The sequence below is a fragment of the Rhynchophorus ferrugineus genome, unplaced genomic scaffold (assembly GCF_030347505.1).
Source record: "Rhynchophorus ferrugineus isolate W39M unplaced genomic scaffold, kcgeb_rfMv2 rfM6, whole genome shotgun sequence".
NCBI lineage: Eukaryota > Metazoa > Arthropoda > Insecta > Coleoptera > Curculionidae > Rhynchophorus > Rhynchophorus ferrugineus.
In genome coordinates this window covers 46,661,109-46,679,439 of record NW_027472585.1, presented here as the reverse complement: position 1 = coordinate 46,679,439, position 18,331 = coordinate 46,661,109, and the positions used below count along the sequence as shown (strand labels likewise).

The window sequence follows — 18,331 nt, the reverse complement described above, 5'->3', positions numbered from 1 at the left end:
CCATAAATAGATTTTGCTCATTTCACATAAAAAGGGTGGGTTCTAAATGAAAAATACATTTTCTGCAAATAAATTTTTATTATAAAATTTAGACATCACCATTCTAAGAATGAAAAATGTTAACAATTTTGACTCAATAAATTTTTAGAGTGTAAATTTTACATTACGTTCATTATTGCAGGTATCACACTGTACACAAGAAAAATAATTATATTATTACTATACACTATACTGTTTTGTTCATATAACATATATATTATTGATGATAATATCTACTAAAAAAAGGAATTTTTAGTTTATTTGGGTATTTTCAGCAGTATGTCTTTCATTTGAAAGGCATACCTTTGACAATAAATATAAAAATAAAAAAATATAGACAAAAGCTATATAACAAGTTCAAAACTCAACTTTAACTAACGTAAAAGGCATGATGACTATTAGCCTTTGACTGTATCTACATGTATTAAATTTAAAAAAATATACTATAAAATTATTATACCACCGCTAACGATAATATTTATAAGGTGATTATGTTCATAATGTAAATTGAGGAATCCATAATTACATTTAAAATATCAATATATGATTAAAACAAAAAAATATGAGCATAAAAGTAACAAAAGTCGAGGGATACTATGGAGTTTATAAGAGGTCACGAACTATTAAGCCAATAATAGAACGAAATTTTAGAACCACAATGCACATTAGAAAAAATCACCCCATGAAAATGCCTTAAAAATCACCAGAGTATCTTAATTTTAAACAATAATGCAAGTTACCAGACACTGCATTTAATTAAAAATTATAGCGTATGGCACGATATAGATACGAAAACAAATACCAAAGCATTTAGACTTAAGCCCATGTTTTAAATAAACTAATATTCGATCTCAATGATAGTGTATTGTTAAATATCATAACATATTTGAGTCAAGTTACCATGGACATAACATGTACTATAGAAAATAATTAGTTGTACTGTCTTGATCGACAATTTTTAATGATCAAATATAAATTTTCAGCATGCACTAACACCTAACTTAATATTAAAATACGAAAAAAACAGTAGAATAAAAAAATAGCTTTTAAAAACACCTCCAAAATAAAATATCATTATGTTAATAAAACATACAATTAATCAAAATAGATTATTTACGTATGAAATACGTCCCTTAAAAATTAAGGTAACTTTAAAAACTAAATCGAATATCATATTGTTCATATACGTTAATGCAATAAAGTTAAATAACTTCTATAATAAAGTTCACATTATGAACATTAAATGTACTTTCCAGATCCTAGGAACGTAAATCGGTTTTGGGATAAGGTTCGTGACAATTTCCCCGACAAGGTGGCCCCAGTTACAAGTAACTCATTGTTTGGAGAAGTTTGTTTTATCGCTTGTTCTGATTTTTTGCGTAATGCTACTTTTAAAAAATAACCATACATTTTCAGCAATAGCCTCATGACTATTATGATTAAAAATAACTTGTCCAACACTATCGGCTGAATTTTATTTAAAAAATGGCAAGAACCTTTTCTCAGACCCAATTGTGTTTTTAACAAATACTATACTTTAGAATGAAGTTAGGAAAACGTCACATGTAAATCATCAAAATTAAAGATAACTCCTATATTAAAAAAATCCAAATAAGTATGACTATAAAGAGAAAGTGTTCGTTATCTCGTAAGGTTGATTCAGTTATCGCTTTGGAAAAGCACTGTCAAGATTTATTTTAATATAATCTAATATGTCCTACTCTTAATTTATTTAGACCTTTTTACATTATTGTTACGAATAAAAGTGTGAGATTGATTTTATTTAATTGACCAATAAAATCCTCCACAAAACGATAATGTAAAGTTAATTGATTCGCGAACACAAAGCAGGTTCCTAACTCTACCATTTGTTAGCTACCATATTTTTAGACGTTATTTTATAGGATTTTGAACGATGGCAATACGAAAATAGTGATACAGAAAATAATATAATAAGAAGTTGTACTACGTATTTTTTATTCGAAATTCAATTCGAATTTCGTGGTTAAATTTAAAAATGGAAGAGGAAGTTTATATGTAACTCATATTAAGATAGCAGCAAGAACTTTAAATAGAAAGGATATTGTTTCGTTTTACGTCTGTAAATCTAATATAGATATTTAAGTTAGACTAGAATTTCTTCGTACAATAAAACCGACTACTTACAATAAAAAAATATTCAGTTTCGATTTGTTTTACTTCAAATCCATCTCGGCGTTTTCCATCCTGAAGTGTTTGATTTGCCCGTGTTCGACTAGAGGCGTCGCCAGTTCATCGTTGTCGATGCGAATCCGGATCTTGTTCATTTCCGGGAATGAACACGGGTGAGCTCGCTGTATGTCGCCGTTGTGGGGACTGGCGATTGGGGTTTCGAGGGGGGAATACGGGACGTAGATTCGTAGAACATCCGGGCTGGGGTTGTGAGGCGTCGCTCTGGGAGTCGACTGAGCGCTTGTGATTGGTTTATGCATACCCGCGATTCCTAGGACAATGATTACAATATTTCAAGTACCGTCAAAAATAAATATAGTAAATTTGTTGGGTGTATCAAAAAGTTTTAGATACAGAGTCGCATAAAAGAATAGTTGATTAAAAATCTTGCAAAAATGTACTCTAAAATATAGGGTGTACAAATAAGTGTTTTTTTTAAAATAATTTTGAGGCTTTATTCCGACAAACTGGTACAATATATTTTATTTAAAGCGTATTATCTCATTAGCTACGACTTTTCCCCATCTTTTAGATAGGATACGGATTCTGTGTTGAAAGTGCTGGTCAACTCCGATATCTAGTCGGAAGGAGCACTGTCTTGTGAATAAGACGGTTTGAAATGGTTTTTATTGTTACTTCTAACGAGCTCCCATTGAGTTCAACTTAAATATTGGTACAATAACACCTTCAACTCACAATGGTGAAACTTTACTGACCTATCTTAGTTTTTTTACTAGTTGCTATTTTTACATTTTCATAACCACTGCTCACATGTTTTAATTGGTGCAACATGCTGACCATATGCTCTACAGTGAAATGATAGGTAGTGACTGTCAGAACGAAATGACGCTTTAATGCCACGACACGATAGACATCTGCGCATTCACTCACTACGCCTACGTTTCTAACTTGTAATCCTTGACATTTTTACTATTTCCTGTCCATCTTTACGTCGACCATAACTACTTTGAAGGGACCAAAATAAATTTGGAAAATTAAATAACCCTTTAAGTTTTATTCAAAAAATTTTATGAAGCACATTTGTGATCACAGTATATCCCAAAAATTGATAATTTAATTCTACTTCACCAAAATTACGCACCTAACATTATTAATTGTTGACTTTCATTGCTTACTAGGTTGTCGAAATGATTTTCGAGGCTTACCTGATCCGACAGAACTTGCCCCACCTACTGAGTTATCGCTCATGTTACTATGAGTATCTAAACTATTTTCATGAGCTTGGGATCTAGTGATCGTTGAAAATACTGACAGATCGGCTGTTGATGTAACGCTGGTATCGGCCAACGATCGACGCGATCCTCCATGTTCGCAATCCAGTAATGAACTGGCGTCGTCCATGGAAGGATCAAATGAGAACTTGGAGCCTAGAAAAAATAGATTCGCTATTAACTGGAAACGAATCAAAAAAATTAACTAGAAAACTAGCGTTAAAGAGTACAGTTCAAATTTAAGTCTTTTTTGTGTTATTTTTTTGTTAAACTACTGTTTTATTTATTACTTAAATAAGCTCTATTTTATATAAATGTATCTAATTTGAGTACTTCTAATAAATTTAAATATAATTTTCATGAATCACTTTGGTCCATGAATACCATCAAAAAATTTAAGGCAACTTAAAAACATTATTTAAGTAAAAAGACATAAAATTATTCAATGTAGATATTGATGGGCCAATACTTATTAGATTATCTGATTTCAAAAATTATACATAGATTTTTTTTTAATCTGTAAATTAATCAATTATCAAAATTTCATTAAACCAGATAATCACCCATCATGTTTTTTTCAAGTTTTCCTACAGATTAAACTCAAACCGACAATACCTGCAATACTCTTCCCAAAGAAATCATTATGCAAAATCCTATAACCTTCACTGAGACAATCCCAAAAATTAATAGAAAATTCTCCATAATCCTCTTAAAAAAGTTAATTCAATAGATACAATTCATTGATATATTAGAACAAGATTAGATCCAAGCGTACTCAATACTGCTATAAGAAAGACATGTTAAAAGCTTAAAATTAGGATAGATGAAAAATGTTCTCTTACCATAGAATATTAATACACTAGGCACAAACACCAGGAACAGTTAGTTAAACATTTAAACAACACTATAGTATCGAACAATTTTTATAACCAAAACTTCTAAGTTGAATCATGTAGAACTATATACTAAACTTAACTACGTACATACTTTCTAGCTCAACGATAGTATAATTAAAACAAACTTAATATGATTCATGCTACAACTAATCACACATGTAAAACATGCCAAAACCTACCTAAATGCTTAACTTCCTGAATATCTTTCTCAAATGCTTACTTCTGGCAAAACTGTATTTTTTAACAGAAAAAAACGAATAGATAATCTTGTCTTAAATTGGTCCACTGTAAAATCTTCATACAAAATAAAAAATAATCACTAGCTAATCAGGCAAACATGGATTTATTGCCAAAATGAAAAGTTTTGGTTAAAAAAACATAGAACATAATTAACACCAACACCAATAGTTTAAACCAAACGTACAATTTATTGGGGAATGTTAGTTTCATATATTATAAAAATTGGTTTACAAAGATCTGAGATAAGATTGTAACAGAAATATGTAAGACATTAAAGCAACATTTAGTGAATTGTTTTTTTTTTCTTATATTAAATTATCAGATGTACGAAAAAATTTTAAGGGTCGAAGAATCTCTTTAACCCCAAATGGGATACAAATGGGGCCCTTCTAGTTTCTAGTTTTGAATTCAATTACACACACCAATTCACGTATTTCGATGTTTCTTGTCTGGAGTACGTATGAAAATCACACGTTCTGAAATCACTTCAAATTCTACCACTTCTCACGCATTTGTCAGTGGATTACCGAATATATTTCAAATATCAATCTCCGTTCTGACAAATTGTCTTTTGTTAGTATAATAATTAGAGCACACTTGATTTTTGATAAAATAGTGACACGACCCGGCACTATTTAATGTTGCCTTGTAAATCCTTCAAAACTTATTTGTACATCTTATTCTTACAATTTGGAATTGAAAATAACAAATGATGATAATGATACCAATTCCATATACAAAAATTATGGATTTGTTACAATTTATACAGTTACTCTTAATCTCAGATCGATGAGGACATTTATAAAAGACATGTTAGATAACACCAAAACCAATTGTTTCGTATTTGCTTCATATAAATATATTGCAAGAAAAATACATACCATATAAAGGAAATAAAAAAATATATTACAATTCGTTTAAACTTAATTCTAGTAGAAACATACCATTGTTCTCAGCACATGTATATACAGATACATAAGTAAACCTTAAATATGGCTTACTATCGAATATTCGCTTCAAAATAAGTACTATTTTTACAATCTTAATTAAAAACCTATATAATCATAAAATCATAATTTTAATTAATGGAACTTGTTGATACGAATGTATAAGGTAAAAATAAAAGACAATTCGAGGAAAAGGCAGAGCATATTTTATAGTTTCATTAAAGAAAGTTTTCGTTCACTGTAAAGGTACAATAAAACAATTCGAGAAGGCCCGGCATAGTTGATAGTTCGGTATCACTGGTACATAATTAAATTGATGTAATTTGGAGACAAAACTTAGTTTAATAGATAAGTATGTAAAAGCAAAAAACAAAACATAGCTCATTGTTTATCTTACTGGAATACATTGATGCTATATTGGAGATAAGGAAATGTTGGTTTGGTTGATTTCCAATAAAGGTAAAACCAAAACAAGTCAAGGAATACTTGATAGATTACCTCTTTTTATTTGGGGAAATAAGAAAAACTTAAAATGCAAATATAGCAATGCACAGGCAGATTTACTTTTAGCAGCACTACCTAGTTTAGAAATGATATCGATAGTTCTACATCGAAAATTTACGAGGAAATTTTGAATAAAAGCGCTTTTTAACGAGACTGGATAACACAGCTACAGTATTTTGGTAATGAGACGGTGCAAACATAGTCATTGGTCGCTTATATTTTTTTCTGGTACTTTATACAGCAATATGCAGAGAGAAAAATGTGATACAACAAAGAGTATTCTGAAAATTATTTTAGAACATGTACCGCACATGATATGAACTGGCGTAGAAAACTGTATCACTAACAATCTAATTCTTATTCACTGGTTGATCTCATGTGCAGGTACTGTAAGTTTACAATAAACATAACAATATTATAACCTAGTACATTCCTCAATACTACTAGCAATGCTATCCGCTATACTGCTTTTACTAGCCAAAGTGGTGCAACTACCGATGATCGAATTATTTTCAGTGTCCGTACCTGTAAATCCCACGGAATCGCCCACGGAGACGTGGCTTTCTTTCTCATCTTTCTCGGCCTGCTCGCGAGCCATGTCGCTCCTTATAGCAACTATCTCCTGAGTTCGCTTAAAAACAAACAAAATGTTGATATCAGCAAACGAGTAAACGTAATCGGTAAATAAAATAGACATCGTTTACCGCAAAGGTGTGGAAAAGACGCTACGTCTAAAGGAAATAAAGGATGACGTCAGCGTAAATATGTACTTTCTGTGTGTTGTTTCGATTTTTATGAGATTTCTGGTACATACAGGGTCTATCTCTAAAGTTTCAAGAATTTTTGAGTTGCGGTAAGTGATGGAAAAGCCCTCAGGACGTCCGGGAATCTGGAAGACTATCCTGTCTTATAGCCTTGACTTATTATGACACAGTGTCATGTATCCAGAAACGCTAAAGGAGGTAGAAAAAACGCTTTGATGTCCTTCCTAAAGGCGTCTTCCCTATAAAGCAATCTCCCTGAATTGGCTGAAACGCTACTAAAAGTGTATGTCCTATTTAAACAACTCAAGACACTAAAGAGGCCGAAAAAAAAATGTGAAAACATTTAAGATAGACCCTGTATTATCACTAAACGTAAATAATTAATTCGTTTAGGCTGATAATATTTAAAAAATCATACGTTAAAATGCAAATCAAAATATTGTTTTATATATATATATATATATATATATATATATATATATATATATATATATATATATATATATATATCTTGTTAAATCATCACAAAAGCTTCAAGCTCTATAGATTTTACTAATTATTTCATCTGATTTTTATCGTATATGAATAGCACTCATCCATAGACTTAACACAATGTGCTATAGATATAGTTTTTTTTTATATTTTTTAACCTTGAATTTTTTTTGGTCCACTTCGATGCAGTTAGGGATCATTCAATAATTCGACAAAATATGTAACTGATATTTATTGCTATAAATATATAAAAGATAATTATTTGAGCAGTAATTAAACATGTATTTCAATAAATATAATTAGTTTTCAAACAACTTAATTGAATTGGTAACCGAGATATGCGATAAAAGTATTTAGCGTTTCGCCAACCAGAAATATATTCATTCATAAGTCCGACTACCGAAAAATTACGGAAAACCATTTTTAACTGGAAAAAATGCTAGTATACCTTTTCTTTCTCACTAAATTTTTCTTTTCTAAAGCCGACAATTTCCTCAAACGTTGGTTCCTTAAATATCCCGAAGGGCCTCGATGGTAACTCGTCTTTAGAAGGAGGTCCCGGATGATCCAGTTTATGTTTCTTTAATTCCTCCATAGAATGTTCTAATTGTCTAATTACCATGTCGTCTTCATAAAGAAAATCTTTATGGAGTTTTACCTTCAACATAACATTTATTATAAATACACCTTAATATTGATACAAAAAAACCTTTTTACCTGTATATAATGTACAATGGCATCCATGTCATTCAACTTTAACAAATTTCTTTTATGCATTTTAAGGATCGTGTATGCCATGGCCGTGACGACCCTTTCTCCGTCAAGAAGATATATATCCCAAATCCTCAAGCATAAATTAAACGGTACCTAAATTATAACACGTTTAACATCATCCTCACATTTAATATCAAGTTCAACACTCACCCGTTCAATAAAACAAACAAAGAACCACTTCAGCGAATACAAAATGGTATCCAAACCGTGCTTGTCGAAATGTTTTTTCACTTTAGGCAAGAGCTTTGTTAAAATCTTATCGTGGTGTGCCAAGAATCGAGTTAACTTAGGAAACCCTATAATGACAAAATGTATAGATATTTAACAAATGACAATATAAGGCCTATTTTTAACAGTCTTAAACTTCAATTGTAAGGTCCTCGGGTCGTTGCTGTTTTATTAGCAGGACAAGGATCAAAGAATTATTTTTAATTGGGCGTTTAAAGTTAATAAAACGAGATATTAAATTCATACATGTCATGTTTCTGTTACTTAGGTCAAAATTTTCTATTTATCGCCTGAATGTATTAATAATAAAATTTGAAAATAAAAATATAAGAGAAAAAGAAAATTTTAGGTACCTTCTTTGTATAGTCCGTGCATAGCATACTTAGGATCTGTAAGCAAAATATGCATAGCCCAAAATGCATCTTCCTCATCCATATACATGAGGAGGACACCGGCAAGGCCTGACATTCCTTGACAGTAGCCTACTTCCGAATTGTACATTGCGTACGCCGTTAATACATTGAATAACATTTGTTGCTTAATGCTATATCTTAAAAACAAAATACTTCCTTTAAAAAGCTCATACACTACGAGTCTAAGCCCTTACCTCTCCCTGTAGTGTAAATGTTCTCTAAATTGTCGGTTAACATCCGAATCAATTTGTCTAGCGTCTGTCGAATGTTTCCTAGCTAACTTTAACATTTCCTGATACTTTCCACGATTTTCCTTTTTAATTTTATCAACTTGCAACAATTTACACCATGCGTCACTGCGTAATGAATTTGGAATGCCTTTATATACACGAGAGTGTAATTTTTCCTTTAATATATATATTTATATAGAATTAAAATAAAGAACACTGAATAATAAAAATTACCTTTACAGTAACTGAATCCCAATTCTTTATCATTTTAAGCCATTTTTTCTGTCGTTCCACCTCTATCACTAGCTTTTTTGCTTCTTGCGGGTCCACTTTGGATGGCAGACGTTTATCATGAATGAAGCCATACCTATTTTACAACCATTCGTAATACTACTACCAAAATCATACTCCTTCAAGAACATATTACCTGTCTGTGGTATGATAGACCTCAAATCCAGGGTCTTCCCATGGATCAATTTCTGTACACTCTCTACCTTGCTCATAACGTTTAAAGATTCTTTCACGCTCTTCAGCAGATCTTGAATTTTAATCCTTATTTAATGACAGATCTTAAGAAAACACAAAACCTACCTTTTCAGAAGATCTTCTTCATTCATCCCATTTATTGGTTTTAACACTGTTCACAATAATATTCATCCAGATCATACCGTAGAAGAATAAAAATATGTTGTTTCTACCATAATCCTTTCTTTATGAAAACAATTTGTTTTAAAAAAAAACCTACAAGAAAACACCATATTTTTAATTTATTGATATTGTTGAATTTTAATGAGATAAAGATTTGCCATGTTGTTACATTTTGCCACAAGTTTCTTTCATATTTTCTCAATAAGAATATGTACTGATATATGTATTAAATAAGAAATAATAAAGCACATAAATCCCATAGAAGTACATAAAAATGTAGGCCACTTTTGTAGGCCACCAATAGGTTTGATAAAGGATTTATTTTAAATAAAGGGTGAAAACTTAACGTTATAAATGGAGATAAAAATAAATAATGGGTGTTGCAATTCTTTGACAATTGCTCAGAAGACTATGAAAAGGGAATTTCCATATAAACCCACATATTTGCACATCTGTATATTAGTTAATCAAATAACATAATATTATTAATTAATGATAAAATAGTACAAGCTTAATTAGGATTATTAGAAAATGAAATAGCTTTAAAGTATAAACTTACAAATTCAATTAAAATGATTCAAAACAACTTCTACACAAAAATATATCAACACCAACATTAGACATTTAAAGTCAATGTCAAACTGACTGATTGAATGTTGTACTGACGTTTGATGGCACGACTCGTGTCGGTAAATAAGGATTCTATAGGCTTTGTATATACGGCGCGAAATATTTAAACATGTTTGTACTACAGATTTATATTACTGTATATCGTTTCATTTATAAATTAATAGTATTTTATGATATTCAACGGATGAGATAAAATCATAAGTTGTTAAATATACGACAAACAAAATATCCGTAACAAAAATATATTTATTTAATAAAGAAAACAATAAAATAAGATGATCATTTATTTACATTAAGCAATTTAATGTTACTTGTAAAATTGGCTAATATGCACTAAAAGCTCAAAAAAAGGCAATCGAAATTACGAAATAACTCTTGTCGGAATCAATTTTCCTTCTACATTCACGTAGGGTCCCATGTAATATCTCACAAGTAAACTGGAGCCACGTTTAAGCTGATGTTTCTTAGACAAGTCGTACCAACAATCTATCCAGGAAGTGTAGTGTGGCATAAAACCAGGAGAACCAATAACTAGACCTGAATTAGTTACAGCCATACAGTTTGATACGACTTGGAATGGGTACATGATTGCTGTGGAAATGAACTAAAGAAAGAGATTTAATAATTAAAATATTAATATACAATATGTAGAATTAAACTAACGTTCATAGTTGCTGCTGTATAAATTCTTAATTCTTTTTCATGGTCAAAGTACCGATTTACAGCATAAGTAAGGCTTCCTGCGAGAATCAAAGCAAGAACATCACCTAAAAGTCTAGGTACCAAACCACTGAAAAAACCCAGTATACCATTTTGATGGTATATTTCCTTTATAGATGAAAGAAAACCTCTAAAAAAACATAATGAAAAGGGTTTTTAACATCAGAGAGCTTCATTACGTATATTTGGTTTCTCTTCCAACAAATTGTGCCATCATTCTTATAGTTATTACATGAAATGGCTGACTGACTACAATTGCTGTTGTATGGGTGATAATATCACATTTTAAGCTAGCTAACCATTTTTGTTTCCTACAATATCAAAGATTATATAGGATTTTCTTATGTTACTTACTACCTCTGTTCTTCAGTTTCCTCTTCCTCGATATCTGCCTCATCCAAATCAGGTTCAGATAGCTTAAGAAATTCAGTACATTTCTGGGCAGCAATTGTACTTAATAAATTACCACAAACTTTTGGAGCTAAACCATTATATAATCCAGCAAAACCATCTACTGTTCTAATATGTTTAACTGAAATGTATAGAATTTAGTATTAACCAGTAAAATAGTCTAATTTGTACCATATTCAAATATATTTGGTAATTTGAGTGCAGGTTTCCCAAATAAAGTTCTTGCTGATCTTGGAGGGATAGGTTCATAACCAATCTAAAATATTGAATAAAACCCTACATTTTATTTGTATATTTATAAATTGCATTGTCATATATATACTATATCATTTTATAAACATCAGTGTATTCAAAATTTTGGGTTAGTTACATCTATTGAATTAAATATATGTAGGAACTTAACCTGAATTAAAACTTTGGCATATTCGAAAGGATGGGTTGCTGTGTTCACTATAATTCTGAGAGCAAAATTAGACCATTTATTTTCTTTTTGTTTTGACATGACTTCAGGTTTTGACATAATTTACCTGACAACCCTTTGTATTTTCAAATATTTTTAATTATAACCTGTAATATATTTGGGCAACGTTCCCCAAGACCTGCTAGATTTACTTTAAATTACATTGCTCTGAAATTAGGTTCGATTCCAAGACGGCGTCCAAAAAATGTGATGGACTCACAATGTATCGTTTCATATGTTAATTATATTTTAAGTTAATAAAACGAAGACTTTTCATTTTAATATTCTTTATTTATAAAATGTAAAAAGGAAAACTTTAAGTAGTGTTTCTTTAATGCAACACATTTTTGAGTAAAGAAGAAAATCATTTAAAAATTTGAAATAAAAAAATAACCTTTAATTGGAACAAGTTTTGTAACTTATTTGCACAAATTATTAGATTGTTAACATACTGTTAAATATCATATTCTAAAATAATAATTCCTATTTGTTTTTATATAATTTATTTGTGAAAATTTTTTAAAGAATATAACAAGTTTTAAACATTTTTAGTGAAGAATAGTTATAAGTAAAAAAGATCTTGTTTGATTTCAAAAAACCGTACTACACAGTACACAAGTACAAACTACTAACCACTAATGAGTAATAAATGTATTTATTCAATATATGTTCGATTGATAAAGGACAGTTAATTATTAAATATGTTTTCAATTAAAAAAAGATTATTAATTGACTGCAATATACTCTATATGCGGAACGTTATTAAAAGGAATATTTTAAAAATTCAGAAAATGTGTAACTGTGTAAGAAAGAATATTTGGTCAAAGAAGAAGACATTATTTAATTCAAACACAAACTAACCTGTAACTTAAATTAAGTTTTTTGATTATTTGTGTGATTTCAACTTTTAATTGATATTATTACAAAACTTATTCGAAAATTGTTAATTGACTAACAGCTAGTAAGTTTTTTTAAATTAATAAATGATATCATATTTTTATCTTGAACGTAATTGTATGTAATAGTTTAATAATTAGGTACAATGTTGGAAGATGAACAATCTAGTGAGAAAAGGAAAAGGATGTCATGCGGTTTATATACCAGTTGCCCGGCATCACTTAAGACAGCATTACAATCCGCTTTTGACTTTGGATTCCATTTTATTATTACCCAAATAACACATCCTAATTATTCACGAAACTTGGATGGGCCTAATGTACCATATATCATTGGTAGAACCGATCGGATTCTTAAAGGAAATGAATGGAATCGTTTAATAGTAGGTAAGAAGTTTAGAACAATGAATTGCCTTGATGTGTTAATAAAATATTTATTTTTAGGTGAACTAACAACATCTTTAGATGTAGAAAGTGAAGTAAGTCACATTCGAAGCAATGACAAGAAAATATTAGAACAAGAACTTGGTTTTGCTTCGCATTTGGGCATACCAGCTGTACTACTACATCTTAGTAAACCAAAAAATGTTCAATTATCGAGAATCATTAATGATAAGCTTGTTTCTGGGTTTTCATATGGTGTTTGGGTCCAAGTAAGTTGTTATTTGTAAACATATATCCTAATTTTTTGATTTTTTAAATGTTTTAGATACCTATGGTTCATCCATCTAATTATAGTCCTATAGCAGAAACACAACATGATTCCTGGGATTGGTGGAATGATTTTAGAATCCACTGTGATTATGATAAGAGAGTGGGACTTGTTTTAGAGTTACCTGATGTCAGGCATGTCCCATCTGTTGATGAAATTGAGCGATGGGTACTATTGCAACTAATATTTTAACAACAAATATTAAATATGCATTTTTTTCAGATTGGAGAACCTGTTAAGGCTCTGGTGATACAAGCCTCTTATTTTCTTATCAATCAATATGGAAAACCAGTCCTGTCCAAAGTGCATCAAGAAATTATTAAAAAATTTATGACAATTGATGTTCAATATATTATACACTTAGACATAGAAGGGGATTTTTCCCTCTATGTTAAGTACATGAACTTTTTAGGAAAGAAATTATACTGTTGTGATACAATGGCTGAATTTGTGCAAGGGTAAGTCATGTTTTAGATATTTATAACTAAACTAATATTTAAAAAAAAAATGGTTTTAGATGTGAAGATTACTTACAAAATCCTTTACAACCACTAACAGAGCATCTAGAAACTAATGTGTATGAGGTAAGTTAATGTATCAAAAAGTACCATAAGCTTTTTTTTCAAAATTTAAATACAGGTTTTCGAAAAAGACCAAATTAAATACGACACTTACCAAAAGGCAATTCACGATGCTCTAGAACACTGGACAGGGGATCATGTACCAGTAGTTATGGTAGTTGGAGCTGGACGAGGTCCATTAGTTCAAGCTGTATTAAATGTCTGTAAACTTCTGGAGAAAGAGGTATAGTTCAGTTAAAATAACTTATAAATATATCTATCCAATAATTTTATTTAGGTTAAAGTCTATGCTGTTGAAAAAAATCCATATGCTGTTAATACATTAGCTGAACGAGTTAAGAGAGAGTGGGGCTCTCAAGTGACTTTAATAAGAGAAGATATGAGGACGTGGCAACCTCCTGAGTTAGCAGATATTTTAGTTTCGGAGTTACTGGGTAGGTCTTATTCGTTTGATTAAACAAGCAATTAATAAACATTTATGGATATAAAAAATATGTAGGGACATCCGCGTTTTCAAATATTTTTTAATATTTATGGCAATCCCAAGCTATAATAAGTATTTTGCTTTAAATTGAAGCTTTAGTAAATAAAACTTGGCCAAGTAATGTTATTTTAACTGTTTTTACCCTCGTGTCCAGTACAAATCTTTTTCTGGACATGACCTAAGCACTTTAGATCTAGACTATCTATTATAGTTGACATATATAAGGGTTTCTGTCTTCTCATCTATTTTCATCTGAAATGGTAAAATGCACCCAAAATACTTGGAATATTGCTTTAAATTTTTTGATCTTATTTTTGTTTGGAATTCTAAAATACATATATGGCTGATATAATAATATGATAATTTTCGTTGAACGAAGAGGTTGTCCAGTTATGTTTAAGTTTAGCCATACCGTATTTTTATGGCACCTAACATTTACTATTTTAGTCTGATATTTGTGGAAAATCGCTAATCAACTTGTTGCATATATAACGCGCTAATATATATGATTTCTTGTGCATTTTTAGGTTCATTTGGTGATAACGAATTATCACCGGAATGTCTCGATGGCGCTCAGCGTTTTCTTCGACCGGAAACCGGAATTTCTATACCTAAACAATACACGTCTTTTATTGCACCGTTGCAGTCTTTAAAAATTTATAATGAAATACGGAATAGTCGTTTGCCAGATAAGACATTAAAACAATGTTTAGAAACACCATATGTTGTAGGTATTAACCAAAGTGTGTTGATAGATAATATAACCCATCTATATGGTTTCCATAGGTTCATTTAGCAAATTATCAGCAGCTGGCAGATAGCCAACCGTTGTTTGTTTTTGACCATCCAAATTATACAAAGAACGGGCAGAACCCCGACAATACGAGATTCAAATCGCTCAGATTCCCGCCAGCGAAAAAACATTGCGTATTAACGGGGATTGTCGGATTTTTCGAAGCGGTGCTTTATGGTGAAGTTACTTTGTCTACCAATCCTCGTACACATACGCCAGATATGGTAAGTCTCATTTAAAATGATGAATAACTTGTGTAGTTTTAATTCAAAGTTCGCGAATTTATTTTCATCATATTTTTGGTAAACGAAAGGAATATTTTTTGTGGATTACTGACTGGTTAAGACAAACTGCCACCATATTTAGCTTCCTATTTTCAGATTTTCACTTAAGAACCCATGGAACACCCAATATTTTACCAAATAACTATCAGTCAATGTGGTAATTGGAAAATTGTGTTGTAGGTTTCCTGGTTTCCAATAGTATTTCCGCTAGCAGCTCCCGTTCAGGTCAAAGAGGGAGACATTATTCAGATCAGTTTTTGGAGAGAAGAAAGTGTAGACAAAGTATGGTATGAATGGTGTCTAGAATCTCCTATTAAAACTCCAATAATGAATCCTAATGGAAGATCTTATCATATTAAAAAACATTGAAATAAACTATTTTTATAAAAACATATTTTATTGATTTTATTCTACCAAATCAATTCAGGAATATACTTCACAATATTTTGGCGTCAACAAATATTTCTTCTCAATAGGAGTAAGCTGAACGAATCTAGATATTCAAAAAAAAAACATTTTTATAAATTAAAATCACATAAATAAGTTGACATTATATAATCGGCTTCAGGTTTTTCATAATAGGTTGAGGACAATCCTGAAATTACTTTTTGTCATAATTACATTGGTAACTTTATATTTGTTTTGAAATGGTAGTACTGTAAGAAAATTCGAGTCTAAATTTTAGCTCGAAATTATAGTGTGTAAAGTTTGACAATACTCTGGCCTATATTTTCATATAGTAGGTGTAGAATAAATATCTGTCAAAATATTTCTGCTGTCATCGGTTTGGAGCTAACTTCACTGTATTTTCTTGACAAAATAATTTAGTAGTAAACAAAGATTCGTTTTTAAACCATATTATTACGATAAAATATGAGTCCAAATATATTTTTGGGTGTTTGGAATGATGATAAATGTCAGCGATATAAAGTCGAAGACATCGATATGGATTCTTCTGTTCAGGTTTTAAAAGGCCATTTGTCTAAGGCGTTAGGAACTAATTCCGTGGATCATTTGGGTAATGTTTGTTTAATTTTATGATAGCAAAATCTAGGACTACATATTTTGTAGAATTAACATTTTGTGGTCTCTTGCTTGATGATGAAAAACCTTTGTCCAATTATGGTATAACACCCGGCGTTACTGTTCACGTAATTCAAAAGCCTAAGCCAAAAATATTGAGTGAACCAGTTAATAAAAAAATTACAGAGGAGATTATTCAGGAATTTGTAAGCAATTATAGAAATTTTAGGGCCTCTCCTTCATTTCGTAGTACTTTGCATGTAAGTGATATATATATAGTCCTTTTTAAAACTATTATAGTGGCAACTATTTTGAGTGTAGAGACTTGAGAATTCTACAGAACTTGATAAAGTTATTGCTGCTGTTCCTGGTTTACAAGATGATCCAGTATCTATTGCTTTTATTTCTAAACCTGATTTATTCATGCAAATGGAAGACACAAAAACCTGCTGGCAGGTATATTAATGCAATATTTAATAAATTTAACAATTACAGTTTAATTTTTTTAATAGATATCTGAGAAACATCCTCTTATACTTATAGCAGCACAATATATTATCACTGATTTCCATCAAACTACTACCATGAGCTCTAGTCCAGCTTTTCATGTTCCAACTACATCAGGGCATTCATATTCTTTAGATGCATTGTCTGATGATGATGAAGAGATGGAAGGTGATGCAGCTTCATCCCAAGGAGCTATAACAGCAGCTCAATTAGCAGCCGCCCTTGCTGCAGCTTCCTCTGCTCCTCCAGCAAGAATTACAACTGAAATGTTACAACAAGCACTATCACCTGTCAATGGAAGTTCCAGATATACAACTCAATTGAGACAAATGCGGGAATTAGGTTTAAATGATGAGAATCGTAATTTAAGGGCATTAACGGCAGCTCAAGGGGATTTACAAGCAGCTATAGATCTTGTGTTTAGTGGAGCATTTGATGATTAGGCTGAAAAAATCTTGTAAAAGTGTACATTTTATAAATATTTAAAGTTTGTATTTGAATATGATAATTTTTTCTCATTTAATAAAATTTTAGTATTAGCCCATATGTTTTGATATTATTAATGAATCAAATTCTACATAATTAATAGAGGTTTTAAAATACACTAGGTAGATCTTTTTTAAATTTCATATGCAGATTGTTAAGTGTGATAATCATGATTTCTAAATATACATAGGTATATAGGTTTTTTATGTCTAAACACTAGAAAACGGAATTTAAAAAATATATAAATAAATAAAATTTAACCATAAACAACAAAATTGACAGATATTTATAAATTAAAATTATACTAAATGTACTCATTCTCTTTAACATCCTATCAATATATTGCTACATTAATATTTTTTATTGAAAATTAAATGTATTTTTAAAAATTATCGATTTACCTCGATAACTTTTTGTATTTTGATACCTACTATGTGAATCCTACTACTATGTCAATTTTGCATCCAATTGATTTAAGGGTTGCCAAAAATGTTACCGCCAGACGCATTCACCGAATCATTAAGAATGATTATTTCTTTTAAGAAGGGCTTTTTACTTACTTTTTTCAATAGTTGTCTTCATAGAGGAACCGATAAATTATAATTTAAAACGGAATGATACGTGGATATTTTATATATTTTTTGTGGAATAAAGCTTGCCTTAAGGATCTGAACTGGACATTTGACACTATTAATAAATTTTGTTTTAACGCAACTAATAGAAAAT

At 30.4% G+C, this 18,331-nt stretch overlaps 4 protein-coding genes across 5 annotated transcripts; 2 read left to right on the top strand and 2 right to left on the bottom strand.

The window, feature by feature from the left end:
- Window positions 1–58: 58 nt before the first annotated feature.
- RN-tre (USP6 N-terminal like RN-tre) lies at window positions 59–10,269 on the bottom strand. Its single transcript, XM_076407569.1, has 12 exons — window positions 10,178–10,269; window positions 9,562–9,711; window positions 9,398–9,508; window positions 9,205–9,337; window positions 8,935–9,146; window positions 8,681–8,877; window positions 8,250–8,395; window positions 8,043–8,192; window positions 7,774–7,983; window positions 6,595–6,700; window positions 3,417–3,638; window positions 59–2,521 (listed from the first exon to the last, which is right to left on the bottom strand). The coding sequence occupies exons 2-12, from the start codon at window positions 9,585–9,587 to the stop codon at window positions 2,235–2,237; spliced, it is 1,800 nt and encodes a 599-aa protein (XP_076263684.1). The 5' UTR covers window positions 9,588–9,711; window positions 10,178–10,269; the 3' UTR covers window positions 59–2,234.
- Window positions 10,270–10,518: 249 nt separating this feature from the next.
- LOC143198391 (mitochondrial carrier homolog 2) lies at window positions 10,519–12,004 on the bottom strand. Its single transcript, XM_076407570.1, has 6 exons — window positions 11,783–12,004; window positions 11,551–11,635; window positions 11,326–11,500; window positions 11,148–11,279; window positions 10,912–11,098; window positions 10,519–10,852 (listed from the first exon to the last, which is right to left on the bottom strand). Exons 1-6 carry the CDS (start codon window positions 11,897–11,899, stop codon window positions 10,610–10,612), a joined length of 939 nt encoding a protein of 312 aa, XP_076263685.1. The 5' UTR covers window positions 11,900–12,004; the 3' UTR covers window positions 10,519–10,609.
- A 167-nt stretch (window positions 12,005–12,171) lies between these two features.
- csul (protein arginine N-methyltransferase 5) lies at window positions 12,172–15,983 on the top strand. Of its 2 annotated transcripts, none has more exons than XM_076408041.1 (11): window positions 12,172–12,800; window positions 12,877–13,122; window positions 13,180–13,388; window positions 13,445–13,615; window positions 13,670–13,905; window positions 13,965–14,031; window positions 14,087–14,251; window positions 14,306–14,462; window positions 15,040–15,239; window positions 15,299–15,529; window positions 15,770–15,983. In XM_076408041.1, exons 2-11 carry the CDS (start codon window positions 12,882–12,884, stop codon window positions 15,956–15,958), a joined length of 1,866 nt encoding a protein of 621 aa, XP_076264156.1. In that variant the 5' UTR covers window positions 12,172–12,800; window positions 12,877–12,881; the 3' UTR covers window positions 15,959–15,983. The 2 variants fall into 2 exon arrangements, with proteins under 2 accessions (XP_076264156.1, XP_076264157.1); XM_076408042.1 differs by having other exon boundaries at window positions 12,680–12,800; window positions 12,865–13,122.
- Window positions 15,984–16,377: 394 nt separating this feature from the next.
- Window positions 16,378–17,658, top strand: LOC143198683 (ubiquitin-like protein 7). Its single transcript, XM_076408043.1, has 4 exons — window positions 16,378–16,607; window positions 16,661–16,872; window positions 16,934–17,068; window positions 17,125–17,658. Exons 1-4 carry the CDS (start codon window positions 16,463–16,465, stop codon window positions 17,560–17,562), a joined length of 930 nt encoding a protein of 309 aa, XP_076264158.1. The 5' UTR covers window positions 16,378–16,462; the 3' UTR covers window positions 17,563–17,658.
- The last annotated feature ends 673 nt before the right edge of the window (window positions 17,659–18,331 follow it).